This window comes from Tyto alba, unplaced genomic scaffold (genome assembly GCF_018691265.1).
Source record: "Tyto alba isolate M040663 unplaced genomic scaffold, T.alba_DEE_v4.0 Super-Scaffold_20000042, whole genome shotgun sequence".
NCBI classification, from domain to species: domain Eukaryota; kingdom Metazoa; phylum Chordata; class Aves; order Strigiformes; family Tytonidae; genus Tyto; species Tyto alba.
Genome location: NW_024881293.1, coordinates 12042870 through 12066968, shown reverse-complemented (window position 1 = coordinate 12066968; position 24099 = coordinate 12042870). Strand labels below are relative to the sequence as shown.

The 24099-nt window shown below is 42.2% G+C and overlaps 1 protein-coding gene across 1 annotated transcript in view; it reads left to right on the top strand.

The window, feature by feature from the left end:
• The window catches only part of LOC104364445 (insulin receptor), a 56520-nt gene that overhangs the window by 11268 nt on the left and 21153 nt on the right, over window positions 1–24099 (top strand). Inside the window, exons 3-6 of the mRNA XM_042794487.1 lie at window positions 20878–21193; window positions 22737–22882; window positions 23182–23326; window positions 23572–23786. Of these exons, the coding sequence (XP_042650421.1) occupies window positions 20878–21193; window positions 22737–22882; window positions 23182–23326; window positions 23572–23786 (822 nt within the window). The remainder of the gene's footprint in view (window positions 1–20877; window positions 21194–22736; window positions 22883–23181; window positions 23327–23571; window positions 23787–24099) is intronic.

Genomic DNA, 24099 nt, shown 5'->3' with positions numbered 1-24099 from the left:
CCTCTTCCACACCAGTCCCTGAGCTTCCCTTGCCTGCTCCCTGTGTTGGCTTCTTTCACATTACCGCTGCCACATCTCATACTGATCCTGCATCTCAGATATTTCTTTATTTTAATCAGCACAGATATCCCAGTTAAATCCAAAACTAACTTTCAGTTGTAGCGTATAATTATCTCTGAGGCACACATCCAAGTCTCTGAATCATCCTTGCAGCTATAACTCCAGCCCAGAAATTTTTTCAGTTGGTGATAACATGTTCAAGACAACAAAGTAAAGGCTCTTCTTACAGACGTTAGAGCTAAGGTTGTGGACGAAACCAGTTGGGAGGAACTGAAATGATTTGTGGGCAGCTGCGTGCTTTGAAAAAACAGTTGCAATATTGAGGAATCTGTGTCTGAGTGCAAAATGTGTAGGTGGATATTCCATAGATTGAGATTGGTCGGGATGTGTTTCCTGAAAGTTTTCTTTTCTTTTTTCTAAATTACTTGTGTTGGTGTGAAAAGCAAGTCAGTTCAATTAAGGCCAACTCATGTTATATTTTGGGTAGGAAGGGAGGGAAATATGTAGTCTGTTTGGAATTTGGGTCTAGCCTTATGCTGTTTATGGCAGCCAAGTGCTGTTTCTGTTCTGGAGGTTTTGTACCTTTTCAGCCCACATTTTTATACAGGTTTTTTTAACATACATACTTTTATTGCTGTAAAAACGTAGTTCTTGGTTCATTGCAGCATGTTCATGCAGAGAGTGTCTTTGCTGAAGAATGCAGACAACAAAAATGCTGGAAATGCCACGTCCTAGACCTCAGTCTAGATCTGCCAAACATGATTTTCATATTTTGCATTTTTTTCCACTTTTTTTTTTTTTATGTAATAAAAATGCTATATGTCTGTCACTACACTTGCGGAAGGAACAATTCCCTCTGAAATAGGATTTCCTGCCAATTCTCTTTGCAGTCAGTCTTCTCTGTCCATACATAATTTTGAAGCAGTCTGATGTTTTTGACAGTCTAATTATAAAAGCAGGTTCAGCCTTTTACTTGCTTCTTGGGTCATTTGGATGTGGAGTAAAGTAATAGGAAGGAAAAGTGAAATGGCCAAATAAAAATGACCAGGAAAATGATTTGCAATATCGGACAGTCCCTTAGTGAATATTGAAGGGCCACATTCCTGGAATATAAGAATGGTTGTCTGAAATATAGGCTTTGTTCCTTAGAGGATATGATGAAATTCAAGTTCTCATGTTCATCCTGAATGAAACCTTTGTAGGAGTCTGTTATCTTCTTGATCTTGGGTCTTCACACTACCAGGAAATTTGAGTTAAGAATATGGGTCATTTCAGGTTTGTAGATAGACTCTTTCACCAATCCATTATCTTGCTTTATGTGATAAAAACAAAAGTTGTGTGTCTCAATTAGCGCAGTCCAGAATTTGTTGCAAAATACTAACCTCGTGAAAAGAAAGTGGAAAGTATATGAAACCGTTTGGGCCGATTGAAGAGGATGGTAAAACAGAGCTGATAGAAGGGATGGCAGCCTGGAGTAATTGATGTGCAAAGGAGCTGCTGAAGAAAAGTACTGTATGAAAATAATGTTTGTCCAGGTTTTTTTATGATGCTGGGGAAACAGGTCTGGAGGAAAGGGATACAACAGAATCTGTCTTTAATTTTCCAGTGATTTATCCAGGGAAGATTCTGGGACAGGTAGGGGGCAGGTAAGGAACTGAAGAGTAGTTTTAATAACTTACTTTGTTTCCTAGTACAAGCAACACAACAAAGCACTCAGAAAAACATTGCTCAGCCTGCAGTGTCTTTCATCTGCTGTGAAATAGCATGGAGTGCTTTTAAAGAGACCGGTGCCAGAAGAAATTCTGCAACTATGAACATCTTCAAGGCAGGTTTGAATAGCAAAGTTCAGAGGTGTGTGTGGGAAATGTTTTGTGATGTTTACTTAGGTAGAAATATTACTTAGCAACAACTTCCTGTAATTTTTATGTGCTGGGAATTTCTGTAACCATAAGCTTCGTTTTATAACCTTTGTATGGGAAAGGGGTCTTGAAGCACTGAACAGACTTCAAGGGCAAGATATTTTTAAAGCTTCAAACACAAAAGAAATTTTTCCAATTGCTACCACATGAAGTGGAAGTGCTCCTTGTATTTGGAGATCTGATAAGAACTGCCTTTTTTTTTTTTTTTTTTTCCCTAGCTCTGACAAATGCCAGATGGAAGTTGACACCCGATAATCTCACTGGGGCGTCTGTTCTGAACCTTGCCAAGCGACAGCTTTATAGAGTGCATGTAGTGCTTGTGGTCGGGGCTATTGTGATGCTTGCAAATGGCTAGACATCCTAAACTAATTCACTTTAGCTTATTAAGAGTAGTTAAGAGATTTATGGTGTTTGGTGGTATGATACAGCCCAGAATTGGGGGAAAAGGGGTGGAAACAATCACTCCATACAAGTGGCTATTCAAGAGTATACTACTTCATTTAAAAACACCAAACAAAACTTTGGGGCTGTGAAGAAGCAGTTAGGCCTTTCTCCACCAATCTAGGGTGACACAAGACTGTAGGATTTCAACATTTACAGTTTCAACTTGCTGAGCAATCCCCATGCACGCAGCTCCTGTGGTCTCACCACATTTATGTTTCTTTGGCCTCTGTGCTGCTGCACCTTTACTTAAATGCAGGGGGGCTGCAGATTTTCTTCCCCTACCCCAGTTCCCAACCAGCACTTCAGACAGAAGCCACCGTCTGATCCGTTCCATTTTTGAGCATTTGAACGAGAACTAGTTCCTAGCTCATCCAACAGCTAATAAGCAGTAAATATAGAGAATTCTCCCCCAAGTTAAGATATCATAATGGTTAAGATATCACAGTCTTGTCTAGACTGTGCTTTTGCCAAGGAAGGTTGGACCAGATGATCCTCGAGGTCCCTTCCAACCTTGTATCTCGTATTCTACAGTTCTAGGATATCTTAATTTCTGTACAGATGTCTTGTCAAGGCAAAGGTGTTTGGTTAGTTAAAAAGGAGAATGAGGTATTTTGCTGCTGATAAGGTGAAAATTGGATAAGTTTTCATCTTGTTTAATGTTTAAAAGTTTTCATCTGAGTTTAATTCTTTCAACCTTAGGCCCTTCCGCAAAACACTTGTTACTTAAGTCAGTGTCTGGGCTACTGAGGAGGCTGAGAGTTTAACACTTCACATGCAGTGGTTCAGCACTGATGTTACTGGAAGATGTTTTAAGATCTCTGTTCAGTTTTCAGTAGTGACGTCAACTGCTTGTGATTTCCAAGGGTGGCGTGCCAGGGGTACTTCAGGTAGAATACTTATTTTTTCCACTTTAAGAACGGTTCCAAGTTACCTTATTTGCTTAAACAAGGGAACCTACGCTACCCCTTGTTAGATAAAATATAGAAGACTGACTACATTTGTCAGACATAGTTGTTGGAAAATGCTGTTGTCAGGGCATGGGTGTAGAAGCAGGAAGTCATGGAATGTAAAAAAAATAAATAAATAAAAATAATGAGCAACAAAGTTAACCTGTGTTAGTAATGCATGAATGGGAGAGCTGCAAATGGTTCCCCTGGTGTGATGTGTTTGCTCAGAGAGGAGGAGACTTGTTTTATTCAGAGCCAATCCTGCTGAATGTTGGGGGTGCTTTGATGCCGTGAGTGAAGATAAGTCACCAGCCAGTTTATATATGCTGTATGTTTTCCTCCCTTCACCCCTCCTTAATGAAGGCAGAACAATTAATCTGTGTTTTAAATCTTAAAAATTTTAATGAATTGTAAAAGTATTCTAAATCAAATGCAATTTTGATGCCCCTTCTGGATCTAGGCAAACAGCAAAATAAATTTAAGCTGTGTATGATGGTATAGCATTCTTTCAGTTTATGATGATGGAACTGGAAATCTTTGTTGTGGAAGGCTTTGAAGGGATTGTGAACCATTGAGTCCATACAAAGAAGTGTATTCCGTGTGTGTGAGAAGACCAACTGAAATATGTCACTTGGCAAAGCTCTCAGAAACATCTTTCTCTATCAGGAATTGGATTTGGCAGGGATTGCCTCTGTAAATACTTTTTGTGTTTAAAAACAAAAACACTGCCACAAAACAAAACACAAAAAGGTCAAAAAAAACCCAGGTGTGACCAGTGCAAAGATTATTTCAAACTGAAAGGTTGAGGATTTCAGGACCTTTTGGTTAATTACAGAGCTGGTGAATAACCAACTGTGTCCTGGAGGAAGTGACACCAACCCCTCTCTCAGTTTGTAACAATAGCTGGTTAAAAGTTCAATGATCATGCTTCCCAATTATATCCTATAATTGTGTGTAAGTTCCTATTGGAGGGATGTGAATGAACTTGCTGGGATGTTTATGCTTCTTAATTAGGGCTGTTGGTTAGCTGAAAAAAATTATGTTGGGTAGGGGGAAGTTGTGGGGGGCACTGGCTGGGATCGTCCGGCAGCGCTGAGCTGCTTGGTACGTGCCTGTAGTTATTTCAGTTGCTGCTTTGATCCAAAGTTTGGGGCTGGCGTTGCGTAAGCGTGCAAACCAGCGCACTGTGGCTCGGTCACTGAAGTACAGTAGATTACAACTGTGTGTGTTCGTCGTCTTTATGTAGATTTTTTTAGATGAGGGTACCGGGGGGGCACTGTGCTGGCTGGGCTGATGTTTGAGCGTCGTCAGCATTGCTTTTAATTTGGGTTGTGACATTTAAAACAAATAGAGAATTAACTTTGACTCAATGCTTAAATCTTGGCTGAGTGAGTATGAGGTTTTCATTTGAGTCTGACTTCCTTGTGAATCTGTATTTAAATGAACTGAAAAAACAGGGCAGGATGCTCGGCACCTGTTCATGTCCAAAAAGTTTTCTAATGTGAAATTCCCTTCTTCTTTCTTCAAAATAGGGCCAGAATTGCTATTGAGAAGAACAGAGGCAGGGCAAGACGATGCTCTGTAATAACAAGGAGCTTCTAGCTCAGTATCCTTGGTGTGAATTCCTTAATTTGAGAATGCACTTTCTTATTTACCTGACCAGAGGCTGCCTCATGGGCACGTTGAGAGGTTGGAGCCTCTGAGGAAGACGTTTTAGAAGGTAATCCCACAAAAGACTTGGAAAGAAAGTACAGTTAGAATTAGCATTCAGGAGAATGCTGGAATTGATTTTCTTCTACATAACTTTAAAGAACTCGGTGTGTATGTGCTTTTGCTGGCATCATTTCAGTGCACTCCAGAAAAAGAAATGTGATTTTAATCTGGTGTACCAGACCAGAGGTGCCCTTTTTCAAGGATGTCAAGAAATACTGCTCCATTGTAATATAGGAAATCAGGCAGTTTCAGCTTTTGCAGACATCAGCTCCCACACTAGTCGCTGAAGCACTGGCAGGTGCTGGACAGTTGAGCTGTTAAGTATTATGACCCTTGTTCATATGCAAGCATAGTGAGGGTGATGGGTATTTAGTAAGATTGGTCCAATAAAGACTGTACAATTTGCAAGGTCTTTTTTAGTAGGGGAAGGGGAATTTCATTAGTCTGTAGAACTACTCCTTTTTTTTTTTTTTTTTTTTTTTTTTAATGTGGAATTTGAAGGCTTCTGGAGATGTACATGTCTTATTGCTGGTCACTTAGAATCACAGAATCCCAGCTTGGAAGGGACCTCAAGGATCATCTGGTGCAAGCTTGGCAAAAGCCTGGTCTAGACAAGATGGCCCAGCACCCTGTCCAGCTGAATTTTAGGAGTATCCAATGTTGAGGAATCCACCACTTCTCTGGGGAGATTATTCCAGTGGTTGATTGTTCTCATTGTGAAAAATTTTCCTCTTATGTCCAATCAGAATCTCTCCAGGAGTAACTTTGTACCTGTTACCCCTTGTCTTTTCCATGGGACTCCTTATAAAAATGGAATCTCCGTCTTCTTTGTAGCCACCCTTTAAATATTGGAACTTGGGACTCCTACAGAACTGCTGCTGTGTGGCCATGCTGGAATTTCAGGGCCCTGGCATGATGAGCTGGACCTGAGCTCAAGTTACAGGGAAAGGGACTGATGTTTTTAAGTCAACTCACACAGTTAAGGCAACTTAGGTAGGAAGCTTGTCAGGGATCAGAGAAAGTATCTGCAGACTGAGCAGCAGTAATATCTAAGGTTGCTGGCTTTCCGGTTCTTCATGCTCCTCTCAGTTCATTTTAGCCTGACCCCTAAGCATGATTCCTTGTTTAGTGTTTTTAAAAAAATGAATTGTCTGGGGCAGGGGGGAGGAGGTTGGCATCATTTTTTTCATCAAAATAAAGCCTGCTGGATCGTAAGGAGGGGAAGGTTTGTAGGGCAAGGGAACTAACATGGCTCGGAGTTGTGTAGCCATAATTTCCAACTCAATTTCTGATATTTTCTCTGGCTTTGTAGCTGTGGGGGTTTAATTATATTAACAGCACATGGCATTATTACAGTGTAAGGCTTTAATACTTGTGGGCAGGGGCAGCAGTTAGAGCAAAGGAGTCGTGTGTATGGTGAGGGAGAGGTTGGGCTCTATGCAGTGTTTCAGAGATGCAGGAACAGACGCACCTTTCCTGCCGAGAGGAAAGTGTTCAGTGCTGAGATTAATGTTCTCGTGTGGCAAAACTACAAGGCATGACACAAAATGGGGTGGCCCGTATGCTGGCTGATTTTTTCCCCTATTGATGTGAAGAGGGCCAAGTCTGATACTGCGTGTTCAAGGGAAGGATTATTTGGTGTCTGTGGGAGAGCTGCTAAACATGGCAGCTTCGCTTTCAGTAATGTGAGTGAGATGCAGTTCACTTCTGAGCTGTTTGTTCTGAAATATCTGAAAATAGTAACCAAGATTTTACCAAGCAACCTGTGGAAAAAAAAAAAAAAAAAAAAAAAACACAAGTTCCAGCTATTGCACTGAACTAAGCATCTGGAAATCTCTCATGCAGAAACTTCAGACATCATGCTAAACCTCTCATATCAGCAATGTTTTATGATTCAGAAAGTACGTAAAGAATGCTTGCACTTGAAGATGGGCTTGAACCATGCTGCACTGTTAAAGAGGTGATTAGAAAATCTTAGGAATGATGCAGGAAGCTTTACCAGTGTATTGGGTTTCCCAGGAATAAGGCACATACATTTCAACAGCCATCACAGGATAATTAAGCATTTTTTGTTTACTATTTTAGACTTCATTAGGCATCCGTGTTGCATTACAACACTGCAAGGTTTTTAATATTTCATGAGCAATAAAAGTATTCATTAAAATTTGAGTATGAGACAAATGTTTTTCTTTTCTGCAAAGACAAACTAATTAGATTCTATGGGTAGTGAAAATATAACAACAGTGATTTAATAAAACAAATAGGAGTTGTTTTTTCTGGTCTTCAGTCTTTTCTAAGTGTCATCTTTCTGAAGTAAGGCTGATCACACTGGATGTGTTTACACAGCTTCAGTTCGGGATGAATGAGTCCAAGAGTTCCCTTGTAAGTCCCCCTCAAAAGCTCCCAAAAGCCAGAGAGGAAATGGAGCTCCTCAGTGTGATGTCTGACTGAAAGTCTCGCCCAGTGGAGCCTTAACACAGCTTAAAGGAATAAGGCTTTTGTTTTAAAACTGTATTTGAAGCGAAGCCTTTAAAGCTCAATAAACTGTTTCTCTGTTCACTCAATTCTGTGGATTTTAGGCTCAGGGAGTCTACACGCTCTGTGTTTCTGGCAGAGGGAAGGTATCACATGTGGTAGCACCCTTACCTGGTGACTTAACGAAAAAGCATTTCTGTGGAAACCAGTGCTTTATCTGAAACAAGTTCTCACCTCATCGGCAGGTTTCTACAATTATTAAATTAGCAAAAGAAATGTCATGTGTAGATTAGCTTTTCCTTAGGCTTCTCTTCCACACTCCAATAACCTTATCTCCAGGGCTGCTTAAATAATTTGTATAGTGTTTGGCTGCTCTTTCAGTGCTTAGATATCAAGTTTCTAGTCCACTAAACCAGTCTACATGTCTATTAGAACCAGCTATCTGCATCAGACACTGGTTTTTGTTCCGGGGAGTATAAAATATTCTCCTTTGAGCCTGTATAGTGCGTGAATTTGGTGGGTGTGATAAGAAAAACGTCCTCGTGTTTTGCATGGCTCTGTTAGCAAAAGGAGGAGTTGCTGCATGACGGTTCTTGTTGATCAGCACCAGGGAAGAGCCTGTTGTTTTTCCACATGCTCTAATCTGTGATAACAAAAAGAACTCCAGATTGTGTTTTTCAAACACGCTTTAGGTCTCTCAGTGCTCAGATTTGCCAGTGACTAACTGCTGTGGTAATACATCCATCCACCCAAAGCCTAATTTGAAGTGGCACGATTTCAAGTATGAGCTTTGCTTTGATACTGAAGGAGAATGAATGGGACTCAGCAACAAATTGTCAAGTGTTTCACTTTGTACTAACTATTCTGCAGAGGATTGTGTGCTGGATGTGGACTCAGATACCACGGATCTCTTCTCAGTGCTGCCGTTGGCCTCATGGGTGGTTCCTGCCCCTCTCTGCGCCTCGGTGGTTGTCCGTAACGTGGAGCTGATCAGAGCAACCTGCTGACAAGCTAGACTTCAATAAACTTCAGATAATGAATGCAGGAGGTGCCTTGAGGCAGAATTTAGCTTTGAGATGGGTTTAGGCAAACAGCTGTCAGAAATGTCTTAGTTAAAGTATTTCACCTGGCCTTGGGTAGGTAAATGGACTGGGCAACATCTCAAAAACTTCTTCAGCTCCCTTCCAGATGAAGATTGCTTTCAATAATGGCAGCTCTGTGCTGAGATCCAAAATGCCCATAGTTTGCTTAAGAAAAAGACTCTTTGTCCCTGGAGAAAATGATATGTTTCTTGTGGGGGAGAGTTCCATCTCTTTTTCTTTCCAGATAACACTACTTTGTGTAATTTTTTTTCCCCAGAGGACTCACCATTATAAGGTTATTTCCATAAGTTTCCCACACACACACACTAATTACCCCATTTAGGGATTGGCAGGTGTCACAGCTCATGCTATGGTATCAATTAGACAAGCTCTGAATAGTCTTAATTGCTCTGAAATGGACAATGCTGATGGCGACTGGTGATTAGACCGTATCTTGACTCCCGTGCTGATAAACATCCCCGAAGCTGAAGCTTTTTAGCAACCGTGGCGCACGCCTGCACAGTTCGTGTTATGTAAGCAGATCCTGTTTCTCTCAATAGCCACACGTAGTTTAACGGGTGGATAAAGAGACTTTTGCTACTACTGTACTTCCTCACAATTGAACGAAGTGACTCCAGTGACAGTCGGTTTTATTTTAAGAGTTTGCCACTGCAGAGGCATTAAATAAAACAAAATTTTTGTGATTCTGACAATTGACAGTTCGAGCCATTAAGTGTTGTGGAAGAAAGGTTGAGAATCCAAGATCTCCCCTTGAGTTTAATGTAACCTCAGAAGATTCAGTTCCCTTGTTGCTGGCCCCTCTTTGTTGGGATGGCACAACTAGTTTGGGATTAAATTTCTTCAGATTACAACTTTCTCTTGCATAATTTAGAAGGAGAAATAGATTAATAGCTTCTAGGGGTGGCTTGTACAATGTAGTTAATGGGTTTTGTACTTATCTATAGCCATTTGTTTTTCCTTAGGGTTGTGTTTCTGTGGCTCTTGGTCATTTTTATAATTTCTCATTTGGCACTTTGATTAGAAAAGCAGAGTGATGTGGTGTGGCACACATCCTATAGTTCAAAAGCTATAGGGATCAGTATGTTTGTAATGAGAAGCCATGAAGCAGATATATATCAGGATAGAGCTGACTTAGATAGTTTGTGCAGGGCCACATATTATTATACATTGAATTTCTTGAAAATGGGCATCGCTGGTATGCTGAGGCCAAGTAGTAAATAAAAATACATTTCATAGAGAGGTCTCAACTGCTTGGCTCTGGGACTGCAAGCAAACAGTATCTATTTCAGTACTGCTAAGTAAATTCTTATACCTAGAAATAAACTGTGGAGAGCATACTTGCAGCTTTGGGCAAAGAGAGAAGGGTGTATAAACTAGTGGTCATGAGTTGATGAGGCCAAAATGACTAGAATAGTTGAGAGAATATTATATGGGTCTATATAATCTATGCATTTGATACTAGTATGCCTAGTAATGAGATACTGCATACATTTCTCCTTTCCACAGTTCAAATACAATTTGGAAAAAAATTACTGTAGTTTCAGGGAAAACCATAACACCTATTAAATTACTGGAAGACATGCTTTACAACATTTAGTTTTGGATGTACCTATGTGGGAAATCAGTTTGGTGACAGAAGGATGTATGTGTTAGTCCTTCGGTGAATCCTTCCGTGCGCCGGCTGCTCGCAGGGGTTTGGTTCCTGCCGCCAGCCTCGGGTTCTGCCTGGGGAGCAGGCAGCTGACCGGCTGCGCTTCTTCCAAGGACTCTGCCTGCTTGGAGAAGCTGCTCGAGACCCGGAGTCGCCTTCCCTCTCCTGCTGTCTCCAGTAGCCAGCCTCTCCTGGCACAGAGCAAAAGCCTTTACCCTTGGAGTGGCTGCAGCGGGACAGAGGCTGGCATTGTGATCGGGTTCCCACCGCAGCCGTTCCGTGGCTAGCATGGATCTGGGCAACGTGCTAAATGACCGTGCGCTAAAGCTGCTTGTGCATCCTCCTAACTTAAGGGAAAAAAACAAAATCTGGTTGGCAGAGCTCGTTAGCTCTGCTTCACAGGGAAATTCATCCTCCAGATATTTCTTTGAACAACTGGCCTTCAGGTGATACTTTCCCTTTCTCTCACCTCATCTTCCCTGGCTCTCTGGGAGGTGAGGCAGGAAGGGGGGTCTCGAATAAGTTATGTTCCCTCTTTCTCTCTGCTTCTTTTCAGTATCTGCATCCACAAACAGAAATTCAATTTCAGTATCTATGTTTACAATTCATGACTATGCCGTGAAATCTGTCCAGATTAAAATCTTAACCTCTGTCTGACATTTCTGTGTAGATCATTAGTTATCAGCTTAATCTCCTTGTGGTTAATCTTACACTTCCGCCCATTTCATTACCTTTCTCGGTTATGGACAGCTCCACTTTCCTATTTGCTGTAAACTGTACGTCCTTTTTGGTGTAGCTTTGCTGTTATTTTGTGTGTCCGGGTTACGTTTTACACATCATTTCACATAACATATCTAAAATATGATCTTCCTTATCCCCACACTAGCTGAATGTGTGTCAATTTAGCTTTCATTCTTTCATGCCTTGTTTACTACAACATCCTTCTCTGTGGCCTTGAGGAAAGCAATCTTACCCCTCTCTTATCTCTGCAGAAAGCAAAGGTTATACATTTCACATCATGCTTTGATCATATCACTCCTTATTTTCAGGATAGGGTTTGTAGGTAAAAGTAATAGCTTGTCTTAGACCTATGTTTGGAAAAATTAGATGGACCTTGTTCTTAGACTTTCGCCGTACTTTGAAGCGCTTCTGCATATCTCCATTTGTTTCTTAGATACCAACTCCTGTACTTCTCCTATGGCTTGTCCTGATGCGGCATCTTCTCTCATTCAGCACTAAACTGCTGACTTTTTATTCTGGTCAGTCCATGCTGCTGATCACTAAGAAATAAATCGGTCTGATGAGAAGCCCCCAGCGCTGTGCTGATACGGTTATCTGGCTTGAGAGGGAGCTGGTTCACATCCTGCTGGTTCAGAGAGCAGAGATCTGTATTCAAATACAGTGTGGATAGAGATTTTATATGCAATAACACTTATTTTTAGGACGGCTGTGGCTGCCTGGACCACTTCACTGATTCTTTTGGGTTCTGGAATTGCAATGTGAGTGAGCAGGTTTGACGAGAGTAGGTTGAAGTGAACAGGGATGTTTGCTAGATGCTGTACATTGGAAAGAGTAATATGTAGTTAAATATTAACATGAAGCTTTCATGAGGCTCCCAGGTGGCGTGTCAACCGTTGAATGATAAAAACAAATCCTTAGGTTGTAATAAGGATTGAAATTTAACAAACCATAACAACAAAAAATCACCCTCAGAGCTGGGAGTAAAATTATGAGCAGAGCTTTACAGAAAAATTCCCCAAATTAACTTTAAAGATTCTGGTCTTGGTCTAAATTACAAATCCTTTGTTCTGATGTACAGCATCAAGTACAATATGAGGTGGCTGATGTCCAAACTACTTTAAAATTAACTATTCCTTACAAATCTCCGTGTTACCTGGAGGTTAAGAATGCTGAACATTTCTGCCCCTTTTTACAGGGAGACTGATTTCACTTAGCGGCTCTTTTGCAAATTGCTGTCAGAAGGGCTGAAGCATAGAAATTTCTGGCCTCCCAATCCTCAGGTACCCGAGGGATAGGAGTGAGTGTGGTGGCTTCTTAATCTTCAATTACAGTCCATCAAAGGCACTGACAGTAGCAAAGCCTGGAGTTAGTATCGATTTGCATGGGGGCATTATATTTAGTGATAACTGGCTGGGGACTCCAGGCTTTGCCTGAAGATGTGGTGTCAGTTTTGGGGCTTGCATATTAAAGAAAAACAAGCAAGCAAGCAAGCAGAGGTCGGTGGTTATTTCTGATCCCTTAGGCTGCACTGAGCTCCCATGTAATTTTGAACAGAAAGTACAAGGAGCAGGCTTGATCTGCTTGCCAGAGAATGGCACAACAGCAGTGTTGTGTAGACACTAGGTAAAGTATTTACAACTTCTCGTCGCTATCCTTGTGTGCACTTTGTGACACTTGTTCCGCCTTTAACAGTGCTGCTGTGTTTTCAAATCAAACCCCATGTTTTGGTATTTTGAGCTTGATTGCCAGCAGTTTAGCCAGATTTCTGCAAGTTGTTTTTACCTACTTGGGGAATCAGCTTGATTGAAAGATACCAGGACAATGAAAACAGACGTAGTCTTCAGTTTTAATTTTTTTATTATTTTTTTCAGCTTTGTCCCCTAGCTCTCATCAGAGAGAGGTGCTTTGCTCTAAAAGTTCAGTTTGTAAGGGGCTTGCTGCCATTGTGTAAACACAATGTGCACTGCTTAAAATGCATGAAAGGAAAATGTTTCTTTGATCTTTATTCTATCTGGGCAATAATAGGCATACCCCAGTGGGAGGCATCAACTTCTTCATGTAAGTAGTTAGAGTGACATAGAGGATAGCAGGAGTGAAAACCTTCAAAGGAGAGAAACAGAAAGGTGTAGATCTGTGAAATGAGAGTCTGTCTTGAAGGTTCAGTGGGAGAAGGTGAGGGACTTTGATAGCTGAGGTTTGTAGCCCAAGAAGTCCTATCTCTGAAAATAAGAGATGATAGTTGGGCTGTCTGACTAACTCCAGCCACGGAGGTGAGCCATCGGATCTGAAGTTACGCAGGGCTTTGTACGCCCGGGCACAGGTACTGCGTCAGGTTATAACTTGTTAAGAAGATAAAGAACAAGTGACCAAAGGCATTGTGGATCCGTCGTGGTTGACGACTTTGTCCGGATTCCATCGTATTAAGATGACTTACATAAAAATACATTTTTGTATTTTATATAAATAAAAGTATGTGTGTGTATGCGCATGTATGCATATATGTATGAGTTCCTCTTAGTAAGTTTTCTATATTCCTTGGCATAATTCACACAAGTAAATTCTTCTATTTCCAGATAAATGCTCCACCAACATTTGTAGTGCAGAAGATAATAGATTACTCCACAGTCTAAACAGCAGAAGGTTGGCACGGAAGAGACTGCATTTCTAGAGAGGTCTCCCTTTTTCCGCTCTTTTCTTCTAACAACAGCACTCAACCTTTTCCCTCTATCTCCATTCAACAACTTCTTTCACAGACCTCCATTTCCTCCTTTATCGCAACTGGACAAGGTGGCACACAACTCCCAAACCCTTTTATCTTTTCTAAACTCACGTTTGCTGATGCTAACAGGTCCATGCAACCATACCGGCACCTCCGTCGGTTGCAGCTGTGGTGGCTGTTGCTGGCTGGGAGGATGCTTTACAGGAAGCTGCTGAATACACAGGGTCTGCAAATGGCATCAATCCAGTTTGGAATATTTGAGACATTCCCCGTAGCTCCAAATGAGCACGTAACTCGTGAAAGGGTTGGGAGGCGAAACAATTTTTTTTTTAATCCTTACTGATAGATGAGATAAGAGTTGTAACGTTGTCCTGAGAAATGTCAATGGGAAGAGTTTCCTTTATGTTTCAGTAACAGTGTGTTGTTTTTGGAAGTCACTGTCTATGGGAAGGGAGGCACCTGCAGTTAATTTTATCTGTTCCTGTGTAAATACAGACCTCCTAATGTTCCCAACTCACAGTTCAGTGGGGTCGTGGCATTATGCACTGTAATATCTTATTTTATAAATAACACTTTAATTTTAGTGCTGATTGTAAAGCTTTGAATTTGTTTGGCATTTGCTCCTTCCTGAGTTGGTGCTAAGAACTGAAATCCTGTGTGAGGATAGCAGCACTTGAGCTCTGATGGGTTTTGGGAGGGTTGTTCCTTGGACACCTTTGACATTAGGGAAGATAAAGGGACAAATGTTGTTAGAGCAATTGAGCACTGTGAGTAAGTGACATAAAGTCTGCTTAAACATCTTGTGATATTTCCTGAATTTTGCTTGATAACTACAGCCAGCATCAGGCATTGCTGGCAGTCTTTTTCTAGAAGCATGTTAACCTCTTATTTTCTGTTCTGTTCTAGTTTCTCCATTTCTTTTGTAGATTCAGGAAGGTGTGGGAGAGCTACTGTTGTTAGTCACCAAGGCGATCGAAAGTCCTTGTGCTCTTTATAGGCTGGTGAACCTCTATAACCGTGTTCTTCCCAGGCACATTACTCTGTCGTAGTGCCCTGGGAGCAGCTTGCCCTGTGCAGCCCAAGAACTGCCGTTGGTGGGGTTTGCAGTTTACGTTTCTGCCTCTCTGGTCTCGGTGACCTGAAGAAATACTTGAAGGACATAAACCACCATGTAGAGGGGTTGGTAACATGCTGTTTTTCTTGCAGCAAACCTCTGTCTAACCCACTCTGCTGTGGAGTTTTAAATTTATACCTAGTTTTCACTGGACACAGTTTTATTTAATTTTCAATAGCTCTTTTCAACCTTACTGTACATTAACACACTCAGATTAGGTGTCATCTTGACATGTTCAGATCAAATAAATGCTCAAAAGGAAATAGAAGATCATGAGTAAAAAAAATAGTTTTACAGATAAAAATTGTGGTATAGAGCTCTGTAACAAACACTACTTAACAACTTACTGAATTTGGAATCTTGACAGGAAAAGAATGAGTAAATCTTGAGGAAAAGTGATCAAGTACAAAATGCTATGTACTTATAACACGATTTAATACATAATTTATAAGGAGGTAAGATTCATACAGATTTCAGATAGCAGGGATGCTGCTCAGCACTTGCAGAAATTCAGGAAACAAACTCTGTACTGCTAAATTAAGATCACATGCTTGCAACACACACTCAGAGGAGTTACTGCCGTGGGCGATTAGTCCTTGGGTTTCTTTTTTTTTTTCCCTTGTTGGTTTTGTTTTTGTTTAGAACCACAAGAACCCTTTTCTACAGAGGTCATTATCATGACTATACAGTTAGGAAATTACAGTTCCCACTGCAACTGTAACTCAAGTATGATTATGTGTGTGTGTGTTTGTGTGTGAGTGCAAGGCTATTCATGGATAAATTTATATGACAGATATTGCAGCCATTTACAGTAAGAGAAAAAAACACAGGGAAACACAGAGCACACTGATACTGTTTCTGTGGGACTCTGACTTTGAATTATACGCGCGTGCACGTCATATAACATTACACTAACCTAAGCTCTGGCATTGAGCGATACATATCACGGCCAAAACAAGCCATTTTAAGCTGTGTCAGTGCCGGGTTCATACTGGCTTCCTCCTACGTTTTTTCTCCTGGTTATAAATACACCTCACGAGTTAAACACTCGCTGTGAGAAAACCCTGCAAAGAGCCTGTTAAATTGCATTAGCCTAATGAGTTTTGCAGCGTGGTGGGCAGAGAGCGGCGTGACCTCCCGTGGAAGCGGTGGGAGGCGAGGGCTGGTTTGGGGAGCCCCGTTTCGGGTGGCTGGCAAGGGGTTAAGGCGTGTTTGCCTTGTGCAGATAGCAGAGCGGTTGGATGCCTCCCTGTGCAGGCAGCAAAAGCATTGGCTGAGGTTGAGGGCGGTTCTCCTGCCGCAGTTGTTTTCTGTCCTGGACTCCATTGGATCTGGAGCCTGCTAATTGCCTTGTTTGTAATCAAAATACAGCTTGTGTAATTCATGAAAAAGGACCTGACGGCGCAAGGCGAGTTTGCTCCTTGTCGCTGGCTCGTCCCGTGGTCAAGAGGAGCGGCTTGCACGGGACGTGGCTGGTGGCCCCGACCAGCCGAGAGGACCCGTGGTGGCCCGGGCTGCCTCTGCTGACCCACATGGTCACACTGCTGGGGCTTGTTATTGCACGGTAGAAAGATCATGTCAATTCATGACAAATCGGTCCCAAAACCATGTGGGAACATCTGTCCCTGTACGGTATATATGCAGCATCTTGACGTTCATACATGTGGGTTAGAATTTCCTCTTAATGAACCGTGTAGCTCTTATCATACCCACACCACTGTCCGTTGGAATCCTCAGTTTAGCTCTCCCAGGACATTGCTATTTCAACCCATCCAGTGGCAGAGGATCCCAAAGGAACAGCAAAAACTTATTCTGAGTGATTTTTACCCTTCATTTTTTTCCTCTTTTTCTGGCAATTCACTGCTGTTGTTGTGTTATCAGAAAGCAAGAAGCAAGACCTAACACAAATGTTTTTGATCATACTTCAGTGTTCAGACAAACTGTGTTTATTAGCTGAACAGCTTAATACTTAATCGACTTGCCTGTTAAATATGTATCTCCTGGTTACCTGTGTTGGCTCAGGAATATGTTTACAGTATCAGTGTGTTTTGTTTTCACCTGAAGCACAGGGAAGTGGTGAAACGACAGGAGTGATCCACAGGGGTAGAAATTCCTTTGCGCTGACTTTGCTGCCTTTTGTCCCCCCCAGCTGGGCCTCAGCAGCATGAAGAAATGTCAGTTTGAATCTATAATCAGAAAGGTTTGTAAAATGCATTGTTTCCTAAGTCTTTGGAGCCACTCTAGCTAGCTAGTTAAATATTTATTCACCCCTGGAACAACAGGTTTGAACCTCTCTGTCGGCTCTGTTTCTCCCCCATCCAGGGCAGATTAGTTGAGCGTTACGCTGTTTGTCATCTTTGGGATCAGGGATTATAAAAGTCCTGTTCTTAAAGACTTGATGAAGAGGTTTCGTGGCTGTGATGAGCAGCTTTGCTTTGATGCCAGTGCTGAAGTGCTTTTTCCTGCTGCAGCTTTTGTAGTGCAGTGTGGTCGCTTCTGCCCCTACCCCAAAATAGCTGTTCCCTTGTCTCTAGCTAGGATTTCTGAAATTCCCTTTTGACTTTCTCTTCTGTGAGGAATGAAGAGAGCTGACTTTTTTCCCCTATGCTGAAAGGGAGGCACAGCATTGTCCAAAAGTCCTATTATTAATGCATCAACCAGCATTAACCAGAGGCTGGGGCTGTGTAGATGCAATTTCTGAGCATACCCTGCGCCGCCTCAGCTTGTGCCGGACCGTGCCACAGCTCCCAAAAGTGGGATCTCATTGCAAAGAGGCGAGTCTACACGGGCCAGTGACAATACTGGAGTCTGCAGGCCTTGATGACGAAGGGGTAATGAGGTGCACTTGGTCAGCACAAACCTATTCAGTGTTGTCCTGCAATGAAAGCATAACATGGCAGCAAAAAAAAAAAAAAAAAAAAAAACAAAGCAAACAAAAACAAACCCAAAACAACAACAACAAATCTGACCTGTCCAGAGTCCCATAACCTGGATGCTGTAGTAATAGTTATAAGAAGCAATAGTGAAGAAACGCTGGAGGGGTTTCTATGTGACTTTCAGGTGCTTTCTAGCATGCAGAGTTTGAGAATGTCAAAACTACATCAATTCAGGATCTTGTGTAATGAGAATTTGCACAAAATAGTGATTGACAGTTTCTGATCTTGAATGCTTAATGGAAAAATAGATGTTGCCTTGGCTGCTTTGCCTTCTTCAAGCTGTCTTTTAGACATCAAAAGCTCGTAGAACAGGAAAAAGAGAAACGTTAAGAGCAGTTTAAAAATAGTTTAATTGTATCTTCTAAAAACCTTTAGAGTTGAGAATTTAAACCGTTTTTGCCCTGTGAATATTTGCAGCTGAGTTCAAAATATGTAAATAAGCATAGGACTTTGAAGATTAGTTTCCATAACAAATAAAAAAACCATAGTGTGGCATAACGTTAAATAGGTGCCATGTGTCACTGGGTGTTTAGCACAAGGGCCAACTTTTCCACATTACCTGTCTGCTCCACCGACTCCTTGAGAAACAAATGTTGTCCTTCGAATGTTTTAGGCTTTGCAGTTCTTAAGCATGAAGCAGACCCAGGAAAACGCCCTTTTGCAGGAGGCGCCGGTGATGAACACTGCGACGCGTGCTGCCAGCGTTCCCCCTCCAGCCTGCACAAACCGTTCCTGCGTGCGTTCGCTGTAGCAGCTACTAACCCCGCGTCAGGGAGCGGGCTGCTGCAGCGGGCGCTGGGACTAGCACGTGCAGAAGTCCTTGCAAGACATCGGTGTGTCAGTGCTCACTTAGGAACATGGGGAGGTGTGTGAGAAATAGCCCAGACTTACCCCCCTCCTCCCTGTAAACCTTGAGATTTTAGACTGGAATTAGTAAGCTTGATAGTGTTTTGGACTTAATTCTGGAATTTTCTGTCTTGTGTTTTTCTGTTGCCAATAGTTCTAATAAACTGCACCCGTGACATCTGTTGCTAGACTGTGCTCCATCTGTGGCCTGGTAAAGAATGTATAATGCTTTTAAAACAAGCTTCTCATTTTGTATTTAGTCCAATACAAGATATCATCTGCAAGTTGCTTCTATTTGGCTGTTACATTTCAATCAGTTACTGTTTGTGGCAGGTTCACAAAATCAGACCCGTTGTTAGAAAAAGGCAAAAAGTTGGTCAGTGTGAAAGAAAATTAATTTGAAATACACTCCTGTGTTTCTTGTTAGTGGATGAATCTTGAGGGAGGCACAGAGAAAATACCTGCAGTGAATGACTGACATGGAAGCAGTAAGATATTTGAGATTAAATTGACCTTGTGATAGAATTATCCATTTCACATTTCTTCAAAGGATTTATCAGGCTGGAAGAAACGAAAGGTTGCTCCTCTTTACTATCCTGTCTACTGCAGTTACTGCTGCATATTCCAAGAATGGCATTAACTGCTTTAACACGCTTAATTCTGCAGTCCTTTAGCATGGGGCAGAGGAAGATTTTCTTCCTAGCCACAGCTGGGGATTTGATGATCAAAATATCGGTAGCATGCTGTACTATGGATCCTACACACTGTTTATTTAGTTAAATAAAACTGAACCATGTTCCTCTGTTGGTCTGCTCACACATGCTAGCCAGAAATGAAAAATAACATTTTAGCCCCTGAACATGGGTGAGTTTAGGACCTCTCCAAATAAAGCCCCTCCTGCTTCAGCGCTGAATATTGGATAGAAAGCTTGGGAAATTTGGAGGCAGATGGTGTTAATTAGGTGTGAAGTTACTTGGTCTGGCCAGCGCAGATCACAGGAGGACTTACCTCTGTCTTCCTTCACCGCGGGCGCTTAGGCAGGACAGCAGAATCCCTTCAGATGTGCCTTCAACCAAAACTCTCCTGTTTGGCGAGGTGAAGGTGATGGCTTGACCTGAGTCTTGGCAATTCACAGCTGTAGCCCAAAGGCTGTATTGTCACATCATACGGATAAATCCAGGCCCATGTCCCCTGTCCCTCATCTAAGTTCTTCCTCCTGCTGTTTAAACAGCTGTGTCAAAAACGTACTTGGCTTTGGTGCTCACTCTTGTAGTGGTGATTTCAGCTTTAGTACATCTTTTCTGATTTGAAGTTCTGTGGCATGTTCTGCGTTTAATTGGTTCAGCCTCATTTGAACCATTAATACTGAGCATGAAGGTGCGGAGGGGCAGGACTCCTTCCCTTCAGAGCTTCTCTGGGTTTTCTCAGCCTCCCCTCCAGCTCCTTGCTCGGCGTTAGTCATGCTGTTTGCCCTGAGCTATGCTGCTCCATGGTTTCTATTTCAAAGCCCAAACCGCTCATTAAAAGTATTGTGAGGCACTAAGTAATGGGTAATTAAAGAGTAAACCATAAAAACCTCAAGCAATAACACTTGTGGGTGCCCTCCTTTTTGGACTTGCAGGGAGAGTCACCAGAGAGCTTGTGCTGGATGCCAGGGCAGCAGGCTTCCTCAGGAAAACTGGTGACAGGTTCATAGACAGATAGGAAGCAAATCCTGTTAAAGCTAAAGGGTTATGTAAAGGTGTTGTTCGAAGTGTGTTATTTGAAGCATTAGTGTGGGAAACCTAGTTTCTTAAGCTAAGAAACTGGAATCTTGTGGCTGAAGCTGGCTATCCCAGGCTGGGAAGCTCTGGCTGTACAGTCCCATCACTTCTGGGCTTCAGAAATAATGTTGGGGTCACCAAAGCTGTCCTGGGAGCCCCGTAGTACTGGACCAAGGGGAGAGGAAAACTTGGTTTTCTCTTTTTGAAGATGAGCATTAGTGAATTGTGAGGGTGAGTGATAACACGCTTCAAAAATGTTATTAAAATTTGGAATTTACACTGAAGAGTGGAGGTGAGGCAGATGTCTGGGCTTCATTGTTGCCTCTTTGAAAAGAAAGTTGCCAAGCCAAGCAGGATGAAGTGTCGTTGCTCGTAAGCCTTTCACAGTCATACATCACCGGGTTATCCTGTGGTACTCAGTTGCCTTTTATCTTTTCTCTTCACAGTTTGTCCACCTGCCTGCAAGTCCCAAGGCTGCACCTCTGATGGTCAGTGCTGTCACAGCGAATGTCTCGGGGACTGCACGGAGCCGAACAACCCTGAAAAGTGTGTGGCTTGCCGCAACTTCTACCTTGAAGGGAAATGCGTGGACACCTGCCCCCCTGGTTACTATCGCTTTGAGGGGTGGCGTTGTGTGACCTTCAGCTTCTGCCAGGAACTGCACAACAAATGCAAAAACGCCAGGGAGTCGGGGTGTCACGTTATCCACAATAACGAATGTGTTCATGAATGCCCGTCAGGGTACATCATGAATTCTAGCAAGTAAGTACAAGCGTCTGCAGGTAAAGAAATGATGCTGTAGTTTTTGTACTGTGCTTTTCTCTCTCTTGGACAGAGGGTTTGTATCTTGTGGCAAGACCAAGAAAAGTTTCCAGCCTTGGAGTGTCTGTGACAATTACCTGGTCTACTCTAATATGAGTTGCAAACTAACACCTTGCTAATTCAAGCCATTAAAAGCAGGCAGGTCTTCCTACCATGTGCCAGTAGTTTATTCTTCCCTTGTTTCCTCTCAGGTTTGGAAAAAGTGGGAAAAGGGAATTGAGAGGGAGGACAAGGAAGAGGAGAATCCTCAGGTTAGAAGGGACATTCTGTAATCGAGGGGGACAAGGGAGATGAGCAGTGGAGAGGCTTTAGTAGCCCTGCTTCCCTTCCCCCCCAGGAGCAGACTTCAGACTAGAAAGCCTTGCTATTAAGCAGAGTAGGAATAAGTCATGTCTAATGAAAAGAGGATAGCGTATTTTGAGTGGATCATTCTCAGAATATCTGTCCCTCGTCCCTGTAATTACTTTCATTGAGCAGGTTCAAGCTGTGCCAGACATAAATGGACGATGTAACAAACAAGGGTAGCATGAATCAAAGCAGGGAACAGCCATTCTGCCTATTCCCAGGGGTTTTCAACAAATGAATTAATTAATGTTGCTGAGCTGTTTATCACTGAAAACTTTGTTGTTTGTCCCACAGTAACATTATATATTGTGATGAGTCAGATTTCCTATGAATATTGGTAGCTTTGTGCTCGCATGTATTTACTCCTGCCACAATAATTTCGGGGAATTCACTCTAACAGGACTTTTTATTCCATTTCCTGTTTTGCTTTTCAATAGAATGAACTAGCAAACCCCAAAGTAGATATGCTGTTTGTGTAATAGCAGCCATCGCCTCTCTCCTGCGCTTGTTCCAGGCTGCTGTCAGTAGGACCTCACAGCACTACTCTCTGCTTTTCCTAGAGCATTTATTTCCCTGAACCAGTTGGGAACACATTCTTGTGGTGTTATGACCAGGGCAAGCAATCATCTTGCTGCCATTTAAGACGTATTTCCCCAGAGCACAAAGCACGTGCTTGCTTGCCTTTTTTCAAAGCAACTTTATGTACAGTCCTTAATCAGAGGATTCCCAGATGAACGGCCAGCTCTCCACTCATCAATTACATGTTTGGTTAACGATCTTGGGATGGAGACTGGGCCTGGGTTTCTTGATCTTGAAACCCCTGGTATGTATAATGCTGAGCGACACTGGTGGATGGGCTATTCAAAACAGTCAAAATCATTTCATCCTGGTTTCTGTTACATAGGGAGGGACAGAGCGATTAGTGTTCAAAATGTGGAAATGACAATTTACTGAATTATCAGCAGTTATTTGGAGTTCCTAAGAGCCATGTGCTGTGCAGTGCAAGCGAATCCCATGACATATTGTCCGGACACTGTCGCTTTGAATTGATTACTCTGCTTTTGAGAATTGCTGGGACACCCCAGATGACATTCGGCAAAAGCATCACATCTACATTCCTGACTCTCTTGTTTTCCAGCTTGCACTGTACACCCTGCGCAGGGCCCTGTCCAAAGGTTTGCGACTACGGGAAAGAGAAGACGATCGATTCGGTGACATCGGCACAGGAGCTCCGTGGCTGCACAGTTGTTAATGGAAGCTTAGTTATAAATATCCGTGGAGGAAGTAAGTTCTGCATGAGTAAGGGGGTAGGGAGCACTGGATGTCAGATCAGTAAATATGACACCATCTGTGAGCTGGGGCATTTCTCTTTTGCTTTGACCACTCTGAATCTTAGAGTGATCCGGAAAAATAACCACAAAACAAAGGCTCTTGTGATGTTCACTTGAGGTTTTTGGCTAACTGATTTTTGTAAGGTCTTATAAATTAATGTAAAGCAGTTCTATTTAGTATGTTTGGGCTCCGATATCAGTGTTTTTGTCTGTGATATCAGAAAACTAAACCCAATGTTTTCCTCTCCATAGATAACATAGCAGCTGAACTAGAAGCAAATCTTGGCTTGATAGAAGAAATCTCTGGTTACCTAAAAATTCGCCGGTCTTATGCCTTGGTTTCTCTTTCTTTTTTTCGTAAACTACATCTGATTAGAGGAGAAACACTAGAAGCTGGGTGAGTTATTTCAAAAGATACTTTATTTTAATGCTTTGAAGTGTAAGGAGTGCCAGTGCTATCAGGGTGATTTGTATTGGTAAACAATTCCTAAGTTATTTTTAAATGTTCCTCTGCCCATGGCTTGTGGCCTACCAGGGAAGATAGTTTGCATTAATTTTTCTTTGGTGTCAGGAGTAGTACATGAGAAAAAAGGAGTTTTCAGTATATCCTTTCCCAATCCACATTTTCATCTCTGCTTTCAGGAATTACTCATTTTATGCCTTGGACAACCAGAATCTTCGCCAGCTCTGGGACTGGAGTAAGCACAACCTCACTATTGCACGAGGCAAACTCTTCTTCCATTATAATCCCAAACTCTGTCTGTCAGAAATCCACAAGATGGAGGAGATCTCTGGGACTAAGGGGCGTCAGGAAAGGAATGACATAGCCCTGAAGACGAACGGTGATCAAGCCTCATGTAAGAAAGTCACAGCACACAGCGAGACTCGCATCGTTTTCCTTTCCCTCTGCCTTGCTAACATATTCTTATTTCTCTCAGCCTAGCTTACAAGGTTTTTTCCAGAGACTGTCCTTGTCCTTTTAGTAAAGCACCACACATGTGACTTGCTGCCTGCTTGTGCACTGCAGCAACACTGTCAGTATGCCATGAGTAAAAGTACTTATGGGTTCTCCATCTGGCCAGGAGCCTACCCTGCCAACTTTGGTGTTCAGAAGTTTGTTCTCTGTGTGCTCAGCTGTGAGTTTTTCAGGGTTGAGTGTATTGTTGTGTC